At 37.4% G+C, this 21,726-nt stretch overlaps 1 protein-coding gene across 2 annotated transcripts in view; it reads left to right on the forward strand.

The window, feature by feature from the left end:
• Positions 1-3,037: 3,037 nt before the first annotated feature.
• Positions 3,038-21,726, forward strand: part of PLGRKT (plasminogen receptor with a C-terminal lysine) — a 50,492-nt gene continuing 31,803 nt past the window's right edge. The window contains exons 1-2 of one of the 2 annotated variants that reach the window (XM_007499541.2): positions 3,038-3,143; positions 5,778-5,864. In XM_007499541.2, the coding sequence (XP_007499603.1) occupies positions 3,051-3,143; positions 5,778-5,864 (180 nt within the window). In that variant the 5' untranslated portion in view covers positions 3,038-3,050. Of the gene's footprint in view, positions 3,144-3,270; positions 3,290-5,777; positions 5,865-21,726 lie in introns of those variants that run through there. The other variant, XM_001365244.4, reaches the window with a different exon arrangement.

Genomic DNA, 21,726 nt, shown 5'->3' on the forward strand with positions numbered 1-21,726 from the left:
TAGAAAGAGAAATTCCATTTAAAATCACCCTAGACAATATAAAATACTTGGGAATCTATCTACCAAGACAAACATAGGAACTATATGAACACAACTACAAAACAGTTTCCATGGAACTAAAACTAGATCTAAACAATTAGAAAATCATTAAGTGCTCGTGGGAAGAGCTAACATAATAAAAATGACCATTCTGCCCAAACTTATTTACTTATTTGGTGCTATACCCATTGAACTACCAAAAACTTTTTTACTGAATTAGAAAAAAAACACAAGAAAGTTCATTTGGAAGAACAAAAGATCAAGGATATCCAGGGAAATAATGGGGAAAAAATTGCAAAGGAAGATGGCCTAGCAGTACTAGATCTTAAACTATATTATAAAGCAGTGGTCATCAAAACAATATGGTACTGGCTAAGAGACAGAAAGGAGGACCAGTGGAATAGACTTGGGGTAAGTGACCTCAGCAAGACAGTCTATGATAAGCCCAAAGATCCCAGCTTTTGGGACCAAAACCCACTATTTGATAAAAACTGCTGGGAAAATTGGAAGACAGTAGGGGGGAGATTAGGTATGGATCAACATCTCACACCCTACACCAAGATAAACTCAGAATGGGTAAATGACTTGAACATAAAGAAGGAAACTATAAGTAAATTAGGTGAACACAGAATAGTATACATGTCAGATCTTTGGGAAGGGAAAGATTTTAAAACCAAGCAAGAGTTAGAAAAAATCACAAAATGTAAAATAAATAATTTTGGTTACATCAAATTAAAAAGGCTTTGTACAAACAAAACCAATGTAAACAAAATTAGAAGGGAAGTAACAAATTTGGGAAACAATCTTCATAACAAAAACCTCTGACAAAGGTCTAATTACTCAAATTTATAAAGAGCTAAATCAATTGTACAAAAAATCAAGCTGTTCTCCAATTGATAAATGAGCAAGGGAGATGAATAGGCAATTTTCAGTTAAAGAAATCAAAACTATTAATAAGCACATAAAAAAGTGTTCTAAATCTCTTATAATCAGAGAGATGCAAACCAAAATAACTCTGAGGTATCACCTCATACCTAGCAGATTGACTAACATGACAGCAAAGGAAAGTAATGAATGCTGGAGGGGATGTGGCAAAGTAGGGACATTAATGCACTGCTGGTGGAGTTTTGAATTGATACAACCATTCTGGAGGGCAATTTGGAACTATGCCCAAAGGGAGTTAAAAGACTGTCTGCCCTTTGATCTAGCCATAGCACTGCTGGGTTTATACCAAAGAGATAATAAGGAAAAAGACCTGTACAAGAATATTCATAGCTGTATTTGAGGGGTAGTTTATTTGTATAAGAGGGGTTAAGACTTTCAGTCTAAAGAGGGGGAAAGAGTGGAGAATCTCCCTTCTCAAAGTGGGGTTCAGTGGAGACAGCTGATGTTTAAGTTTGGCTCAGAGAGAGGAGAGGGGGTTTGAAGATTTTCCCTCTTGCCTTTCCTCCTTAGCTAATGCTGCTCTCCCAGATTCTTCTGTCCCTTTTGTCCCCCCTCCACTATTCAAAACCAAAGGGTGTCCCCTTGATCTGTTCACTCACACTTGATTCACAGCTTGGAGAAAAGATAACTTTTAATGTCAACTCAATTGGGGTAATATTAAGGAATAACTAGCAGGGAAAAGAATGGGAAAGGAAGATGGGAAAAGGGGGTCCCTGTCTCTACCTAAAACCCCTTTCCCTCTCTCTTTGAGTTTGGGGGGAACTCAGGCCTTGGCAGCCTGAGCCCCCTAAGAGAGAGGCAGGTTGATTCACGCTAGGTTTTGCCCCTTGGCCACAGTTCAGACTCAGGGCAACAGGAGCTAAGGTAAAGTTGGGCAGAGATCTAAAATGTCTTTCTCAGGTTTCCTCTTCAATAGTCTTTTCAATTGGAAAATGTTGGGGGGAAAGATTTCCAGTCACCAGCAGGAAAAAGTGAGTAACCCTCAGGAGAAAGTCTTTTTCAATATCCTCTCTTTGGCTTCTCCTGAGACCAATCAGCCAAAATCTTCTCCTCCAGCTTCCACTCTCCTAGGGACCCTACCCTGTTGAGGTGATCAGTTTCACACACTCTTCAGGCTGGCACTTTTCTTATGTGCCAGCCTCTGTCACATAGCTGCACTCTTTGTGGTGGCAAAAAATTGGAAAATGAGAGGATGCCCTTCAGTTGGGGAATGGCTGAACAAATTGTGGTATATATTGGTGATGGAATACTATTGTGCTCAAAGAAATAATGAACTGGAGGAATTCCATGGGATCTGGAACGACCTCCAGGAATTGATGCAGAGTGAGAGGAGCAGAACCAGGAGAACATTGTACACAGAGACTGATACACTGTGGCACAATCCAATGTAATGGACTTCTCCATTGTGGCAATGCAGTGATCCTGAACAACTCCAAGGGAGCTAGGAGAAAGAACACTATCCACATTCAGAGGAAAAACTGTGGGAGTAGAAACACTGAAGAAAAACAACTGCTTGACTACATGGGTCCAGGGAGATATGATTGGGGATGTAGACTCTAAATGCCTAGTGCAAATACCAACAATATGGAAATGGATTCTGATCAAGGACACATGTAATACCCAGTGTAATTGCGTGTGGACTATGCTAAGTGTGGAGGCAGGGGAGGGAGAGATAGAATATGACTCTTGTAACTAAGGAATAATGTTCTAAATTGACTAAATAAAAGAAAAAGAAAAGAAAAAAGAAAGACTGTTCTGGCCAGTAGGTACATTTATTAATCAATAGATTAATAAATAAATGTTGGTTCCATTAATGTGAACTTCACCTATACCACTGAAATATAAAAGTCAAGATTAGCCACTTCTCTCCTGTGCTTTAGGTGCTCAGGTGGAAGTGGCAGTAAAAGCCACCAAGCCTAGTAGCAGCAGGGATTGAAGACTACAGAATAAGAATCAGGTCCAAGAGGGAGCCTATTCCTTTAAGGAACCACAAGCTGCGCTCTGATTGGTCGTGGCCACAGAAAGCTTTAACCACCCACTGGACCTGCTCGGGCCCATCCCACTTCATGTTGCCTCCCAAACTCAACCATATTCCCGCCAGCACTTTCGCCACTTTTTCCGGCGCTGGGACTGCAGTATCTAGGAGCCTCCTCCCTTCCGTAAGCAGCGCCAGCAGCTATGGGGGGATTTAGGGGAAGGGCAAAGCGAACAGGTCCTGGGGCTCTGCAACTGCCCAGGGACTACTTCTGCTTAACACTCTCCTCTACGTCACTAGGGGCCACTATCGCAACTTGTGGCTTTGCTGGTAGGGCGGGGGTTGTGGGGCATCTGGGAGCGTGGGTTGGCTGTGGAGGGGTGCACGCGCGCATGCTTGTGCATGTCCGTAACCTGGCCTCGCCTATGTGGAGCTGGGTAGGCAAAGTAGTAGCGAGGTAGACATGGAGAGCTCGTTGCAGAACTGGGTGACCCTGAAGAAGTGGTTTCCCCCCTCTTAGCGCCCATTTCCTCCTCGCCCAGATAAATGAGGGACAGAGGCACTGGACTAGGTGACCTCCAAAACCCTTGTCAACCCTAAAACCCTAATCGCGTCTAGATTACGTGGGACCTTTTATGTAGTTTTGTTTCAGCATCGCACTCACTACCCACGGATAGGCAAGTACCGTATTGTCTGTCAGATTGCTTTTTGCCTCTGAGAGTTCTGATCACATTCAAGGTTATGTGGCAGGTCTTTTACCACTTGTCTTCTAATAAGTGCTGCCCCCTATATCTCACTTTATAAAAGAGTTAACATTTATAGGGCCACTTTATGAGTCTGGAGAACACTTTACATTTATGATCTTATGTTTTATCTTTACAGCCTCATAAAGTACATTGACCCCTGTTTTACAGATGAGCAAACAGGTTGGGATGTGACTGAAGGTCATAGAAATATTTCAGTTTATGATTTTTAACAGTAGCTTCCAGTTATATAGTGTTTTATATTTTCTAGAAATAACATTTGAGTAAAAACTATTCCGTGGATATACCAGATGTTCAGGGAAAACTAGTACCTCTGGTATGAGGGCTTGCTGAGTCCTTTTCAGGGATGCTTTCCTCCTTTGGTGTACACATACCACCCAGCTGTCCTCTGTGGCTCCAAAAAAATATAGCATGCCCAGTGACCACAACCATCTCTGCTGTGGGGCTAAACCTGTTTGAGGGGAGCTGACAGGCCCTGAATCTATTGAGGAGTCATGGCCTGACTACTCCAGGCATTGCAAAGACTCTCCTTAGTGAAAGGGGCAGATGAGAACAGTTTGTTCCAACAGCCATGGAAGTGGCTGAAGCAGGCACTATGGAGCAATTAGAACTTAGATAACAAAAAAGTCAGTCATCCACAGCATTCCAAGCCAATCACCAGTTGACCTGACTGTTGTCTTGCCACTGGACTTGGATGATGTGTAACTGCCTCACTTAAATCCAAGTCGAAGTCATTGAGCCTCTTTGAAAAGGAAGGTTGAACAACATTCAGTGGTTGAATGGTTTTCTGAATTTAATGGATTGGGATTAATTGGAGAAAGCTTCCTGGAAGTAACGATTGGAGTAGGAGGTAAAAAGGAGAAGGCTCTCAAGTCTTCTGACTCTAAATAAAACATTGCCACCCACACTGCTGTTCTGTTATCTTTCTGTTAAAAATCTAGACAGTACAGACTAATCTTAAGCACTGTCCTCACTTTGGATGAAGACAAATAGTTATGTCTCATTGCTTATAGGCAATTTACTACAACTTGATTGGCAGTAGGACTTGGGGCTGTTACTATTTGGCAGCATAGTAGCAGGAGTACCTACCTTGGGCCATAGTAGAACCCAATTCCCACCCTTTCAAAATGAACTTTAGGGTACTCGGAGCTGTCCCATCTACACGCCAGACAAAGGGAGAAGGGAATAGAACATGCATTTATTTAATTTCTTGTGTGCTAGACACTGAACTAAGTACTTTACAAATATTATCTCACTTGATCCTCAGAACACTGGGAAGTAGATACTATTTTATCTTAGAATTGAGGAAACTGAGGCAAACAGACGTTAAGTGTCTGAGAACAGTTTTGAATTCCACCTTTCCTCATTCTAGACCCATTGTTCCACTGTGCCAACCTTTGACCCATAGCTAGGTGACTTAATTTATTTGAAGAAAAATAGGTTTATAGTGGTATAATATCCTACTAACTGGTGGAATAGCCTCTTTGGAGCTGATAGTTTGGAATAGCAGCTCCGCTGTAGAGTAGCAGCTTCTGCTGTAGGGTGGCAACTTCCACTGCAGAGTGGCAGCTTCCACACCCTATGGATCAGGGTTGGCATATTTATTGGGGTCTGGGAGCTTCTCCCTTTGTATGTTTTGGGTTTTGTTGCCAATAGGAATAAGGAGCATGCACACGTTTGAGGGATTCTTCTGGAATGCTGGAGTCCTCAGTGTGCAGGTTCTATGTTCCCCCTTTGTCTACCTTGTCATAATTTGTCAACGTGTCCCTGCCCTTCTAGAATTTGGAAACATGGGGGAGGGGAGTGCAGTATATTGGAATCCTAGGGAGTTAGAGTGGGAAGGAACCATAGAGATTATCTAGTATAAATTTGGTATTACAGATGAGGAATCAAAAGATGGTATTACAGATGGGATCAAAAGATCTTTAAAGTTCTTCAATTCCTTAATAACATGGAAGAAAAACCTGAAATCAAATATATGGTTAAAGGCAAAGAATAGATAATGCTAGAAGAATTGAATATTTAATAAGAATCTTATCTTTTCTCCATTTTAGATTAAAATGGGATTTCTTTTTTCAAAGCATATGAATGAAAATATGAAACAGCAGCAGGAGTTTATGCTCATGAATGCTCGACTTCAGGTATGATTTCATGTATCAACTTCATTAAATCATTATAATGAAAAATTTTCCTACTGAAATGGCTGAATTGCTTTACATTCTAAATTGCTTAGAAAAAATTTAAATATTTATGAAGCTATATCCAGTTAAAGTGAAATGGATAATTGTCTAATGAATGTGAGACTTTCTAGATACCTGATCTAGATAAATAAATTAAAATGTTCATGTTGGCAGTATGCTAAATATAAATATCTTTTTCAGAATTTCAGAAGTTTCTATCATGTTTCTGCCATGACCACATCTAAAGTAAAGCAAAGCAAATATAAATAAAGTTTTGCAAAATGCACAGAAAAAGAATTGCAAGAGAACAAACTCAAGTGTTTAAAAGACCAGAACTATAGCTTCCTGAAATCTAGCTAGGTGACTACTCTCTGCCCTCTGGAATTAATAGGTGTATCCTGAAGCAAGAAGATTGTTGAAAGTGGAGAAGAGCAGGGAGGTGGGGGGCAGATATTTCTTTTTGAAGAAAAATGTTATTGAAGTATTAGAAAAATAAATCAATTTTATCAAAAGGATAGACTAAGTTAAGCATTTGAAAATGAAAAATTTTAAGCTCCATTTGGTAGGGAAATTTGGGGAGCCTATTCATCTAAATTTATAATCTTATTGTAGTCATCTGATAGTACTCAATGTTTACTTAATGAGGAATGACCTGGATAAACTTGTGCCTATATTACAGCCCCAAAACAAGTTTAGTTTTGATTTTAATATATGTCAGGACTGAATCAAAATGCAGAGGATACTTAGGAATGGATTCATGGTAAAGAAATGGAAACAAGGTATATAAACTCACCTGTTTAAAAGTTAAGTTGTTGAAGAAAGGAGAACATTACAAGAAAGTAGATTAGGGGAGATTATACAAATGTATTCAATTATATTTAAGATACTTTACTAATACTTTTAAGAGAAATTCTCAATAAGGTTTGAAAACAGACTCTTCAGTTGTTGCAAAGGGTTATTAGTTATTGGCATATTGATGATACTAATAGTTGTATCTGGTGTGAATGGGTTCTCAAATTTGAACATTGGAAAAATATGGCTGTCAGTGAGTTGTAGAAAAATCTTTTTCAGGCCAATTATAAAAAACAAACAAACAAACTTATTTATTGTAACTATTAAATAATTATATAAAGGGAATGTTAAAGGAAAGCAAGTATTTATTTTTTTTTATTTTTTTTCATAGTTACCACTTTATTTTATTTTATTTTTTTATATTTTATTTGATCATTTCCAAGCATTATTCATTAAAGACATAGATCATTTTCTTTTCCTCCCCCCTCCCCCATAGCCGACGCATAAATCCACTGGGCATTACATGTTTTCTTGATTTGAACCCATTGGAAAGCAAGTATTTATAAAGGATTCCCTATTAACTAATTATTCTATATAAGTTTCCCACCAAATCTTTCCCTCATGGGAATTTTTCAATGATTACCAAATGACAATCTTTCTTATATCTATACTGACTAACTAAATTATAATTCTATCTTACTAAACCTATTTCCAAAAACAAATAGTAACTTAACATTATAGAGATCCTCCTATCATCTGGCTAAAGATCAATTCTGATTATCTGAGTTGGAAGTTTCTCTAAGCAGCTGTTCTCTGGTGGGCCTAGAGAAACTCTTAGTAGCAGCTCAGTAAGCTCTCCTTCTCTCTGATCCAAACAGCTCTTTAGATCAGATTTAGATGTTATAAATCTTCCACAAACTCTCCAAGGCTGATTTGAGAGAAAAGGGAAGAACAATCACCCTCTCAGTCTCTTTCCAAGAAGAAGTGGAGCCACTATTACTCAACTGATGTCCTCAAGGCTGATGTCCACCCAGTTGACCCCTCCTCCCCTTTCAAAGATTTTCCTTCCTTGCCTCCTTAGCTGGCCATGGAGCCACCTGTATGCTATGCCCAATAAATGGGAACCTGGAATCAGAGGGGATGGCCTTTGAGAGTGACAGATTCTCACAGCCCAGAAGGTGGTAACATTCAAAGATGTGGTTATGGACTTCACCTAGGAGGAGTGGCATCTCTTGACCCCTCCCCAGAAGGAGCTGTACAGGGAGGTCATGCTGGAGAATGTCCAGAACCTGCTCTCTGTGGGGCTTTGGAACAGAGGGAAGCCCCGTGGATGCTGGAGAAAGAAGGCCTGAGGAGTTGCTGCCCAGAAGGAGAGATCAGACCTGAAATGAAGGCAGCTCCAACAGAGGTGAGCCATTCTGTGGAAGAAATGGACAAAGATTTGGATTTGTGAGTGATCGTCCCCATAACTTAGCCTGCAGAGAATTCTGTGTTGAATCTCAAAATTCATCCCTTACTGAACATCAAAGAATGAACTCTGGAAAAGTCCAATGATTGTAATCATTGTGAAAAGACTTTTATACACAGGTCAAGTCTTGCTGGACATCAGAGAATACACACTAGAGAGAAACCTTATGAATGCAAACAACGTGGAAAGACATTTAGTAGGAGATTCCATCTTGTTGGCCATCAGAGAATCCACACTGGCAAGAAACCCTATGAATGCAAGGATTGTGGAAAGACATTTAGTTGGAGATCCAATCTTGTTGTCCATGAGAGAATGCACACTGGGGAGAAACTTTATGAATGCAAGCAATGTGGAAAGACATTCCAAAATAGTGCCAAACTTTCTAGACATCAGAGAATGCACACTGGGGAGAAACCTTATGAATGCAAGAAATGTGGAAAGACATTTAGTCAGAGTTCCAGTTTTGTTTGACATCAGAGAATGCACACTGGGGAAAAACCTTATGAATGTAAGAAATGTGGAAAGACATACATATGGAGCTCCAGTCTTGCTCTACCTCAGAGAATCCATACTGGGGAATAAAGAATGCAAGCAATGCAGAAGGACATGCCAAAAAAGTACCAAACTTGTTTGACATCAGAAAATGCACACTGAGGAGAAACCTTATGAATGCAAGAAATGTGGAAAGGCATTCATATGGAGTTCCAGTCTACATCATAGAAAGCATAGACTTTCACCTTGTTTAAAATCAGACAATTCACTCTAGTATGTCATAAGCTCTACTAAGATTAGGTCCAAATGGACATAGGACTTATACCTAGTGTGATACCTCAACTAAATTAAGGAAGGATAGAATAGTTGTTGTTTTTTTTAAATTTTATTTAGTCAATTTACATTATTCCTTGGTTACAAGAATCATATTCTTTCCCTCACTTCCCCTCCCCCCACCCCTTCCTGTAGCTGACACGCAATTCTACTGGGTATTACATGTGTCCTTGATCAGTACCTATTTCCATGTTGTTGATGTTGAGCATGGAATAGTTTGCCTTTTAGTTCAATTTATTGATAAAGGAAGAATTTATGACCAGATAAAATAATTTATGACCAAATGAGAAATAGATAACATTATGAGATGTAACATAAGTAATTTTTATCATATTACATTTAAAACTGTACAAACAAAACCAATACAACCAAGGTTAAAAGGGGAAGCAACATGTTATTATTTGCTTTAAAACAGTGTGTCCAATTAAATTCTTGTTTTTAAACATTCTACCCACACTCTCAAATACCTTATTTCATCATTTCATGGCATCTAGATCTAAAGAGGACCATGATTGTCCAGCCAAGACCTCCACACTCTGGCTGTGGCCAAGAACGACCCCACTCCTGTCAAATCCCCACTCGGACCCAAACCTCTGTGGGGATGCTCTGCTCCCACTCTGCCTTTTCACTGTGCCTTGGCTGATACCAATTTGCTTTTTCTGTATAGATCTGATGGCAACTAGCCCCATTTAGGAAAATCTTTCCTTTAACCTCCCAGTGCTTGCTTCCTCCCCTGATAAAACCATTCTGGGAATGTGTGATACCTCCCCCATCCTAACTCCTCAATTAAAATGTTCAAGGTTCTCTTCTTAGCCCTGCCCCCTGGCCAAAGAGCCCATAGGCCAGTACGGTGCCATCTACTTGACTAGCATAAAAAATGCAGGCAATATTAAATAAGCATAAAAAATAAACAAAATAAGTATGATTAAACTTAATTGAATCAAGTCAAATTAAATTGAATCAAATTAAACCAAGTTAATTAAGTGAATGTATTTGATTCTGCCATTCAAAGAAAAATAATAAATATGTGAAAGACAGGAATATAAGAATGAAGAAAAGGTAGTGTGGCAGAGAGAGAGAAAACAGATTTGGCTAAAAGGCTTCACTATATAAAATATAATATATTTTATTATATTACATTATATTATAATATATATAATATATATATTATAACATATTATATTGTATTGTATTGTATCGTATCATATCATATCATATCATATCATATCATATCATATCATATCATATCATATTATATTATATTATATTATATTATATTATATTATATTATATTATATTATATTATATTATATTATATTATATTATATTATATTATATTATAAAAGGGACAGAATGCAAGAGAAGAATTTGGAATTCTGTGTTGTGACAGTTAGGGGATTGCCAGGAGGAGGGGGAGAGAAGAGTGAGCCTTTCAGTTGGAGCTGGTGGACTGAACTCTCTACTCACATCTCAAACCTCTTACTTTGAATCCCATTGTCCTGTGAGCTTCAGCCAGAGATTTTGTTTATACCAGAGACATCTTTAAACACCTTGAAGACTATGTGATATCATCTTGATACATACAATGTGCTGATTACTTCTGCTAAAATCATCCTGAACTTTGAGCGACTGGATCTGTCTGGACATTTGGTTTCTTATCCAACTATTTGATTTGTACTACAGCAGAGACTTTTGTTGGTGGGCATAGCTTAGGTAGTTAGGTAGAAACATTGGACAGAGATAGTGAAGCAGAATAGCTCTAGCTTGGCTGGAGGCCGAATAGATCCACAAGGATCAGAGGGAACTGGGACAGAAAGATTAGTAAAATATTAGGGACCTTCCTAGCCCACCATCCTTCCCAAACTCCTAAATACCAACTTTAATAAATCTACTTTTGTTTAACAAAGAAGTCAGATTGTGTTTTTCAGTGAACCCCAGGCCTAAGGGTAGCCATCTTGCTCTTAAGCCAGGGAGGAGTAGCTAAACAGACTCAGTGCTATTAACATTTTACATATGCAACATTAATTAACTGGGTATGCAAATTCAGTAGTCCATCATTTCAAACCTTTTATTACCTTACATTGATTTCTTATTTAACTTTAATCCATCTTTGTTGCCTTCTAAAATAAATTTGAAGCAAGTTGTTAAAAGAAAAAAGGAAAATGTAAGATATTTAACAAAGCCTCATGGAGGAAGCAAATGATGGGTTTGAGTTCCTAGTTAGATGAAAATTTCGCCTAGGACTGTGATAGTGAACCTATGACATGTGTCCCAAAGATGGCATACATAGACCTCTCTAGACACACATGCCAAGAACCCAGTGTGAAGATTGGATTTAGCTATTTCCTGATTGTAACAATGAAGATACTTAACAAAATACTTTAACAAAATCAGGAATGTCTTGGGAACTCTAAATTACTACACCCTACTTAGACCATACTTTAGGGGAAGATAAGTTGTAATCTCCTGATTGAACAATGAAGATACTTAACTCTTACCTTATAGTGAAGCTAGAACTTTAAGCTAAGTCTATTTTAAGATCTTAATACAAAAAGGTGTTAAGTAACTATAAGGGTTAAATTAATCATAAAAAGGTTAAGTAACTCACAAAAGGTGAACTTAATAAAGAAGTGTTAAGTAACTCTAAAGATATAATCTAATTAAAGAAGATGAGAACTAGAAAGAATGGGCATTTAGAGGAGGAGACACAAGAGTGAAGGGTCTATATATTTGGCTCACTTCCTCTCTTGGGCACCTTTCTGGTGGTGGAGAGTTGGCTGGTGGCAACTGGGCTTTTTGGCATCTTAGCATGGCTACAAGCTATTGTCCGGTTCGGTGGTGAGTTTCTGGTTGAGTTTTCCTCCTTTACTTTCCAACTTTATCCTCTTAGAAGCCTCTAATCTTCTTCAGAGACCTATAGGCAGGGATTTTAAACTCCCCTGGCACAGGCCAGGCAGGAGAAATCCTATATCCTTTAACCTCCTTAAATTCCTTCCCTCTATGTTAATTAAATTACCATAAATTTCCAGACCGAATTGGGTATTTTATTTGGGATTTCCCCTGGCAGCCAATTAAATCTAGATTTTAAGTCACAATCCTAAAATTATCTTCACAGCAGTGTGCCTGTCCCTGCAGCACAGAGTTTTTCAGAGTTCCTAACTAGAAGACCATTGGAAGGAGCAGCTGGGCTTGCTCTCCTCTCCCTCTCCCCAGTAGGAGTTAGTAAGCAGTTCTTCAAGACAGCTTCTCTTGCAGGAGAAGATTATCCCCACCCCATTCAGAATACAGTGGCCTCTTAATTACCTTTGGCCTGAGTGAGACAGAAACAACTTATGTCTTTACTATCAGAAGCAACCTGTGTCTTTACTATACAAAGTATTTTTGGGATTTGGGGATGTGTCTTTTGAGTTTGTATTTTTAAAATGGTCAAAACTGTAGTCTAGTGATTTAGGAATAAGTTTTATGAATGCAAAGTGAGGCTAATAGCCTCTTCAGCTATTCCACAGTTTCTTTAACAAGCAAACATGAGCTGTTTTAATTTGTATTCATAAGCCCCTGAGGCAGTCTTTTCAAGTTGCATTCAAAGGGGTACCTACCTGAGCCTGAGGGAGAAAAATGTGCTAGAAGTTCTAGAAGGTAGCAATCTCCCAATCAGCCCTGCATTCAAATTAAAACCTGACTTCAAACCCTTGACTATTTGCTAAAAAGGTTCATTTAGAGGATACTCGATTCAGGAAGGCTGGGACATGGGTGATGGGGTGAATGTATCAAGATGATGCCATTTAAATTGAGGGCTATATTTTCCTATAAATAAGAGGTCTTCCTATAAGCCAGAGCTTTTTTGCTTTTCTTTTTCTGGCTTTTTCTTTCTCTCTATAAAGTGTTGCATTTGAAATTACTTCTGATTCATTGAATACTGGCTAAAGAGGGTGTACTTTAAAATTTTCAAAGTCCCCTCAATTTCCACTTTGGAGAGGAGCTAGGTTTGAGGGGATCATGGGTCACATAACTAGAGGGGAGTAGAGTGTTTGCACTCCTCACCTCTCCCTCTCCCCAAGCCTGGTTACATCACCCACCCCCCTCCTCAGCAGTACAGTGGAAGTGTATCATCCCTCCCGTGGGTGGGGTGAGAGGGGTAGGCAGTGTAAGCCTGGCACTCAGTGGGGGGAAGCATGGGCATGACACTTGGTCTGGGGTGGGTGGGGGTGGGGCTGTGACCTGGCATTCCATCTCTTAAAGATTACCCATCACTGACCTCAGAAAAGATGAGGAAGATCATTGTAATAATTAAGATTATGAGGCTTGTAGTAGCTTAAAAACTTTATTCAATTAAAGTAGTAGTAGTAAAAGTAGTAGTAGTAGTAGTGGTAGTAGTAGTAGTAGTGGTAGTAGTAGTAATAGTAGTAAAGAGAGGAAATACTTAGCTTTACTATAATGGGCCTATAGCTAAACTCTGACAAGGGTCCCCTCAGCTCCTCCATGCGCATACCAAAGACCCTTACTTCTTGCCGGGTCTCCCCTTATAAGCATTTTTCTCCACCTCTCACATGTCACACCTCAGGAGCCAATCATAGTTTCTTAATTTGTTTAGGCTGCCCAGGGGGGCAGTAGCTGTAGAATCAGTTTCCTGTCTCATTGGTTCCTTGGTTCCTTAATTTCCTTTTCCTGAGGGCTTGTCTATACCTGAAATTATTCAGTGGTATTTGACCTCCAGGCCACTGAGAGATGATATTAAAAAAAAGGCAGCACTAGAGAGAGAGAGAAATTTGCTCCCGACAATCCCCCTGTGATTCTATTGGGAGACAAGCGTGTTAAAAGCTCCCCATTTTGGGTCTTTGGGAGATTAACATGCCTAGTCTCCCTATGAATCATTTCACATAACCAGTTTATACATCTAAAGATTGTCTTACTAGAGGTTTATAAAATATTGTACTTTACCTAGAGGGAATTACAAAAATTTGGGGAAAAGAGAGAAAGAAAAGAGAAAGAAAACAAAAATGATTGATATATGCATTGACAAAATGCCAGTTAGGGGGGCACTCCCCTTTGGCAAAAGAGTTTATATTCAGAATAAATGATATGTTCAGCCCTCTTCAGTTCATTATATCCCAAAGTTCACTTTGCATCTCTTGATGTAGTGTGTGGTTTCTGCAGGCATCCTTATGGCACCTTCTCCAAAAGAACCGCTTTCTTGATTGTGTTGGCAATTTTCCTAAAATTGCTTTAAAAGATCTTAAACTTTGGATTTTAGGATAATTGTACAATCCCCCCTGAGAAGAGTGTTGACCAACACTAGAATCACTCTAGAATACATGGCTGAGTTATGGGGTATATGAATCAATTCTCAAAAGAAAACCAAAACTCCAATAGAAGAGAGGAAATTAAATCTGAATAAAATGTATCTTAAAATCTTATGTGTATAAAATTATGAGTAAAAATGAAAACCATAACAGGTCCTTGAATCACCAGCAAGGCCCAATTAAAGTGACTAACGTTTTACAAGGCTGCAGGACAATTGCAGCAATATTGCACTTACCCATTGGCAACCAGGACTACAGAAAATTGCCATAGTATAAAAGAGAAAGGACTAGGTTTTTAGGTAAAAGGGAAGTATGATTCCCTAGTCTGATTTTACCTTCAATCTCAGAGAACTGGAAGCCAAAGTGAAATCCAGACTAAGGTACTCATAGAAACTTGGCATGGGGAAGTCTATCATCTGAATTTGTCAAGTAGCTGCTTCCTCAAACCTCAAATCAAGCCCTTTATCTTGGGGCAGATCCTCATCAATCCCACAGGGATTGTTGGTCTCCTTGACCCTAAAATGCTTCTTTGTACTGTGCAGTGGTTCTTTTGTGATCCCTTCTTCTGAAATCAGACACATTATTAGCTAAAGTCCCATAAAACTAAACAACCAATGGCAGGCTTCCATAGTCTAAAGCTTTTGAGTATGGTATTAGGGTTAATAAATATTGTAAACTTATCCTTCAGAATAAAAAACAGTAATACTGATTCTGTGTACTCAAATACAAAAAAAATAATAAGAAAGAAAAACCCCCAAATATCCTATTGCAAATATAAAGAAAACAACAATAACAACAATAATAGAAAATCAGGAATTCATAATTCACATTCCATGGGATGATGTTTCAACCAAACAGACACAACACAAAGGTTTCTCACTCAAAAGTGAGCTCCATTTCCTTTCTAATTTGGCCATGATCCATGGTGTGAGTGTATATAATTTTTTCACCAAGTAAAATCTTGTTATAAACAATAGTACAATAGCTAATGCAGATTCTAAGAAGTACCATAAATCCCAAAATTATAAGCAACTTGTCTATGGGTATTATCTTCGGTCCAGTCATAGGAGGAAGGTACAAATAAAGACAATGTAATAGAACATATAGCTAATAGCCCAAAACATAGTAACTGAAAGTGATATTATGTAACAGAATATTTTAGATCAATATGTAAACTTAAAAACACAAAATGAAATCTTAAAACAAATAAGCAGCAACAGGATACAATCACTCAGTGTCAATAGAAGGTTCCCATTTTACATGTGAACAATGAATCCAAGAGTCCTTTTCACCAATTTTGATAGTTATTAGAGTAGTTCACTAGAATTTATCTCCTGGGTATAGATCTATATTTAAAAATGCTTTACATAGACTTCTTCACTATGGGTAGGGGACAAACTGAAATAGTTAACATCAATAAGGCAGTGGGGTCTGAAAGGGCTTAAAATTCACCTCCAGACTCTTTGAGGTCCCTTCCCCTTCCAAGTGCCATCATTCATCTAAATCCTTTGGCCACAGCTCTGGTCATATTTTTGGCCATCCTGACCATTTCTCTGTGGTATCTCACAGTGATAACAGATTCCTTGGCATGGAGCATTATGATCTGAGATATAATAATTTACCCTATTACAATCACTGATCCTGTTAGAGGATCTATTAATGTTTGCTATGAGATGGTAGGGGGAAAAGAAGATGAATGAGTCAGAGAGGTAAGGAATTTATTAATACTGAAAAAACTATTCTCTGAAAATGAACTCATGCTTTTTCATTTTTAATATGGATCTACAATTTATGTGGGCTGGCATTATTTCCAGTGTAGAAACTCTCAGCTCTTCTTATAATTACAGCTTTTTAAAAAAATTTGGAATATTTTTTCCATTGTTACATGATTCATGATTTTTCCCACCCCTTGGACAAGGTTGGCCAAAACAGGAAAAGACCTCTTACCTTATTCCTTTGCAGATATTAAGAGAGTCTAAAAGTGTAGAACATTGCATTAATTTTCAGAATTTTTCCATTGTATTTTATCAGTTGTGCCAAGTATTCTTTTCTCTTTTTAGAAATGCCTTGCTACATAGGATGACTGGAATATTAAAGGGGAGAGATGCAGGGAAATTTAAGTGATATTTAAAAAATCTGTGAATTTGTTTTTTTAAAAGAGGATAAAGAAATTAAAATCATAAATATTAAAAGGGAAGAAACAAAATTATCCCTGTTTACAGACATAATAGTTATTTATTTAGTGTAAAAATTAAAATTAAATCTCAAATAATAAAAAAATATATATTTTCAGGAGGTTTATTAAATGATCATTAGAAATCAAGGAATAAAGAGGATACAAAATAAAAACCACATGCCCATGGTTGGTTAGCCATTTTCAAAATCCCCACCTTACCACCATCACCACTGAATGCTGTATCATGCCCACTCCTTTTATCCTCTGTCTACAGGAAGAATATAATGACAGGAAGTCAGTGGGCTCTCGGAATATGTAGTTCTTTTTTAGGGTAACAGATTTTTAATTATACATTAGAAAACTACAGTGAATCAGCAAAGAAATTATGGTAATTTTTTCAGTAAAATGTCATATACAAAATAAATCCACAAAAATAATTAATATTTTTAATGGCAAAGATAATTATAAAATGCATACAGTATCTGGTAATTATCTGCCAAGGTATACTTAACAATTACATAAATATAATTTAAAAACTTCCTTTAAAAGAATAAAGACTTCAGTAATTGAAGAGACATTACTTGTTCTTGATGACATGACCTAAATTAATCTACATATTTACTGCTTTTCTAATCTGAGTAGGTTCTGATTATCATTAGGGGTACTCTATAACTAGATAAAATAATATAATTCATTTGGAGGAACAGAAAGTCAAAAATTTCATAAGAAATAATGATTTTTTAAAAAAAGAAAGATTGAAAATGAATGGAAGGCATATTCATATACCATATAAGATAGTTATTATGAAAACTATTTAATTTTGGTAAATTGGTAGAAAAGTACACCATTGGAATAGACTAGATAAGTAAGCATCAGAAACATTCAATAGCCCAAGTCTGATAAACCTGAGAATATCAAATGCTCAGTGAAATATTTTTTATAAGAACTACTAGGAAAACTGAAAACAATTTGACAAAAAATAAATTTGGACCAACATTTTATACTGTTTATCACATTAAGATTTTTAAAGTGACCTGATTTAAAAGGTCATATGAGGAATAAAACAAAAACAAAAGGGACTGACATCATGTATCTTTCACAGGTGTAGCTGGGGGGAGAATTGGGAAAATTCTTAACCAAATAAGGGAAAGAGTCAATTATGAAAAATAAAATCAATCATTTTGATTACAGGAAATTTAAAGGCTTTTAAATAAATACTATCAATGCAATTAGGATAAGAAAAGGAACATATATAAATATGTAGTCATTAAATAATGTGTTTCTTTTATTATATTTACCAAAAAAAAAAAACCCCAACCCAGACAGTATGCCCAAGTAGAAAGAATAAAAATGTGTTTTACATCAGGATTTTCATTTTTCTGCCATAATCTTTGAGAACCCATAGCCATCTCCATATCATGATGAGGTATCTGGGGAGTATTTTGTAGAGTATATTTATCAATATAATAAATTAAACTCCTACATAGGAAACTCCAGGTATTATTAATTTTTTCTTATTGGCTAAAAAATTAAAAACCAACATAAAACTTTTATAATATACTTATACATAGCAGGTTTCTTAATATTTCTGTACAATCTTATGAAAAGACCCTATATAAATTCTTTTTTTTTTAAACCCTTACCTTCTGTCTTGGAGTCAATACTGTGTATTGGCTCCAAGGTGAAAGAGTGGTAAAGGCTAAGCAATGGGGGTTAATTGACTTGCCCAGGGTCACACAGCTAGGAAGTGTCTGAGGCCAGATTTGAACCTAGGACCTTTCTTCTCTAGGTCTGGGTCTCACTCCTCTGAGCCACCCAGCTCCCCCCCCCCCCATATAAATTCTGAAGTAGAATCACTCTTTTATATACTTTAGCTATATATTAAGATATTTAGGACAATGAACACTAGAAATAATTCTCCCAAAAGCTATATTACTGAGGCATTTTTTATTCCATGATTTTTTTGATTCTGGAGTATTAAGTTTCCTAGTAATAGAAGACAAATATCAATTAAAATGTCAGTATATAGGTGATTTTAAGGTTCATAAATTATTTGAAGTTAGGAGATACATATAGGATGGTCATTCTGGTAAATTCCCAATTTGTTCAATAATTCAAATAAGAGCATTTTGCACTGGAAAAATCTCCCTCATGATAATAAAGTTAAAATTATATGTAATATTTTTTAAACAATCTCAAGTCCATCTCTACTAGCAGCAATGCAATGATCCAGGATGATTCTAAGGGACTTATGAGAAAGAATGCTATCCACATCCAGAGGAAGAACTGTGGGAGTAGAAGCACAGAAAAAAACAACTGCTTGATCACATGGGTTGATGGGGATATGATTAGGGATTTAGACCCTAAACTAATAAAAATTTTCAATTAAAAAAAATCTCAAGTCCACAAAATAATCATTAATGTTTTAAAGTTTGTGTTTAATTGCCCAGGACATTGAACTTAGTGTAAAATACAGTATGAAAACAATGTGTAAGTTTATTGAAAATATTTCACTGTAAGGCCATCAATATTTATTAAGTGCCTACTATGTGCTAGATGCTGTAATATTTATTGGGAAAGATGGGTGGATATGAAGCACAGGGGATATGGAAGGTTTATAGCAGGGAATGGAGGAGTTGAAGGGTGAGAGGGAATATGGCTGCCCATGAGGCAAAGGAGAGAGATGTCCCCTGCCAAGAGACTATATTTTGAACAAAATGGGGTGTGTCTAAGAAATGAGCCACTTATGATAGCCTGCGGGGATGTCTTTTCACTGGATTGCTGCCAAAGTTGCCCCAGAGCAGGTAAACACAGACCCTCCTGAGGAACAAGCCTTTCCCCAGAATTTGGTCGCCCAGCAGGGGTCCGATAAGGAACGTTTGTAATTGGATGACTGATTTGAGGTTCAGTTTCCTCTATGCCCCAGAAAAGATAATCCACTACTCTGACTGTGATATTCAAATAAGATAAATTTAATAACCAGATTGGATTGGAGAGGTATCAGGGAAAAGGGAAGAGGGATGTCCCTAAATAAGGTTGGCATCTTTCTCAGCTTTGGAGCTGAGGCCAGGCCTCACAGATTGGTGGAGGGTTTCTCTTATTCCTGTCTACGCTATATCTGTGCTAGTTTTCTTAATTTCAAAATCTTAGCAGTAGACAGCAACAAGAAAAGTCTGACCTTAAGAGCTGGTTGGGCCTGTCTCTTCAGGCTGAAGAAATCAAGGCACTCCTCTACAGACTGGGAAGCCAAAGCTCCTGCCACTACCCATGCCAGGAAGGAAGTGCTAGTCACAAGACCCACTGCCACTCCCAGTTGCCCCTTCCCCCACCAACTGTCAGTCTTGACAATTTCCTCTCTCTCTAATATTCCCGCTGTTGCTTGTTCCAACACAGTGGCAGAAAGTCCAGAACTTGTTCTAGTTTCCTTTCCACAGTGCTGGGGATACAGAAAATTGAAAAAGATACTACTTTCCCCCAAGGAGTTCACAATCTAATGGAGGGGACAAAAATTAAACAAATGATGTACAAAAAAGCAGATAGGTAGATCTGAGATGCATCAGCATAGAGATAGCTATTAATACTCAAGGAGCTAATGAGATCACCAAGAGAAGTAGTATAGAGGAAAAGGGGGTTCCAGAATAAACTCTTGTGGGATATCTAAGAACACAGGATCATAGATTTAAAACTTGATGGGACCCTAGAGAGTTTCTACTCTAATCTCTTTATAGATAGGAAAATAGGCCCACAGAGGTTAAGTGACTTGTCTAAGGACAGTAACAAGTGGGATTTGTACCCATCTCTTTTGACTTCAATCTTATGATTTTTTCGAAGGCAACATTGTGTGGTAGAAAGACAACTGTGTTCAGAATGAAAAAATTCACTTCCTGACTCTGCTACTTAATCATTTGTGTGAACTTGGGCAAGTTAACCTAATCTTTCTAGCTCGCTTATCTATAAAATGAAAAGTTGGACTAAATGTCCCTTTGAACTCTTAATCTTGCAAACTCTATGATTCAGTTTAACTCACAGTCATCATGGAAGGTTGCTCTATAAGGTCATCTTCTACCTCATAATGGAACCTTAGACTCTCGCCCCTGGGATCTCTCACCCACATAGAAGAAACTTTACATTATCTTTGGCACTAGGCTTCTACCATCATTTTCTAGCTATCCTTATATTGTATCCTTCCTTTCCAGATATAGATATACCAAACACTATACATATTTTATAAATGTATGCATGTATATATGTATACATGCATGTTCCTTGAGGAAAGACATTATTTTGCTTGCTTGTACTTATATTCCCATTGCTTAGTATGTGTCTGGCACATAGTAGGTGTTTAATAAATTCTCTTATCTGTCAACCTAACTTTAGTATAATATGGCACTGTATAAGCTTGTTTCAAGTGAGGCATGCTCTGTCAAGGCCATTGTAACTAATAAGCATGAGTACTTATGTATCTGATGACCATAAAACCATATAAGAGATGATTTAGCTGGCTATGTTTTTATTTTTAAATTTTATTCAGTTATATTATTTCCTGTCAGCATGTTACAAATCTTAATATCTTTATCTTAGTTCAGTGACTCAAACTTAATAAGTAGACACAATTTATGTTTTGTATGATTCAGATTAGTTTCTAATTATGACTTTCAAACTATTGATATATGTCTTAATTTGCAATATTGATCCCACACAATTTCATTAATGTCCTTGAAAGAAATTTTTTGTTTTAACTGAATATTTCACATTACACTAATTAAACTGCTGAATGTCCTAGTTAGAAAGCCTCCAAAGACAGAAAATGGAGTTTACTTAAGGGGAACAAATTGGTGACTCCTCCCAAGTATGACCATTTTATAGAATGGCCCCAATCATGCTTTTTCTTACTCTTATCTGGATTCTCCTTTTTTTCTTTACCTGCCCAATTTACACCTGATAAAATGCCACTTTGGGGCCCTCCTCTCCTCATTGATGACTCTCCCCAACCTTTTTCAGGTCCCTTATATGTATGCTCCTCTTCCATTATAGTACAATCTCATTGAAGGTAGGGACTATCTTACTTATATTTAATACCTCTATTGCTTAGCACCCTACCTGGCACACAGTAAGTACATAATAAATGCTTTATGTATTTGTTACTTTAATGTTAGTCTGTCCGAAGCTCATAGAGATCATAAATTTAGAACTAGAAGAGACTCTAGAGATAACTTTGTCCAACAACAAACTTCATTTTGGGGATAATAAAACTGAGACATT

Source organism: Monodelphis domestica, chromosome 7 (genome assembly GCF_027887165.1).
Source record: "Monodelphis domestica isolate mMonDom1 chromosome 7, mMonDom1.pri, whole genome shotgun sequence".
In the NCBI taxonomy this organism is placed as follows: Eukaryota; Metazoa; Chordata; class Mammalia; order Didelphimorphia; family Didelphidae; genus Monodelphis; species Monodelphis domestica.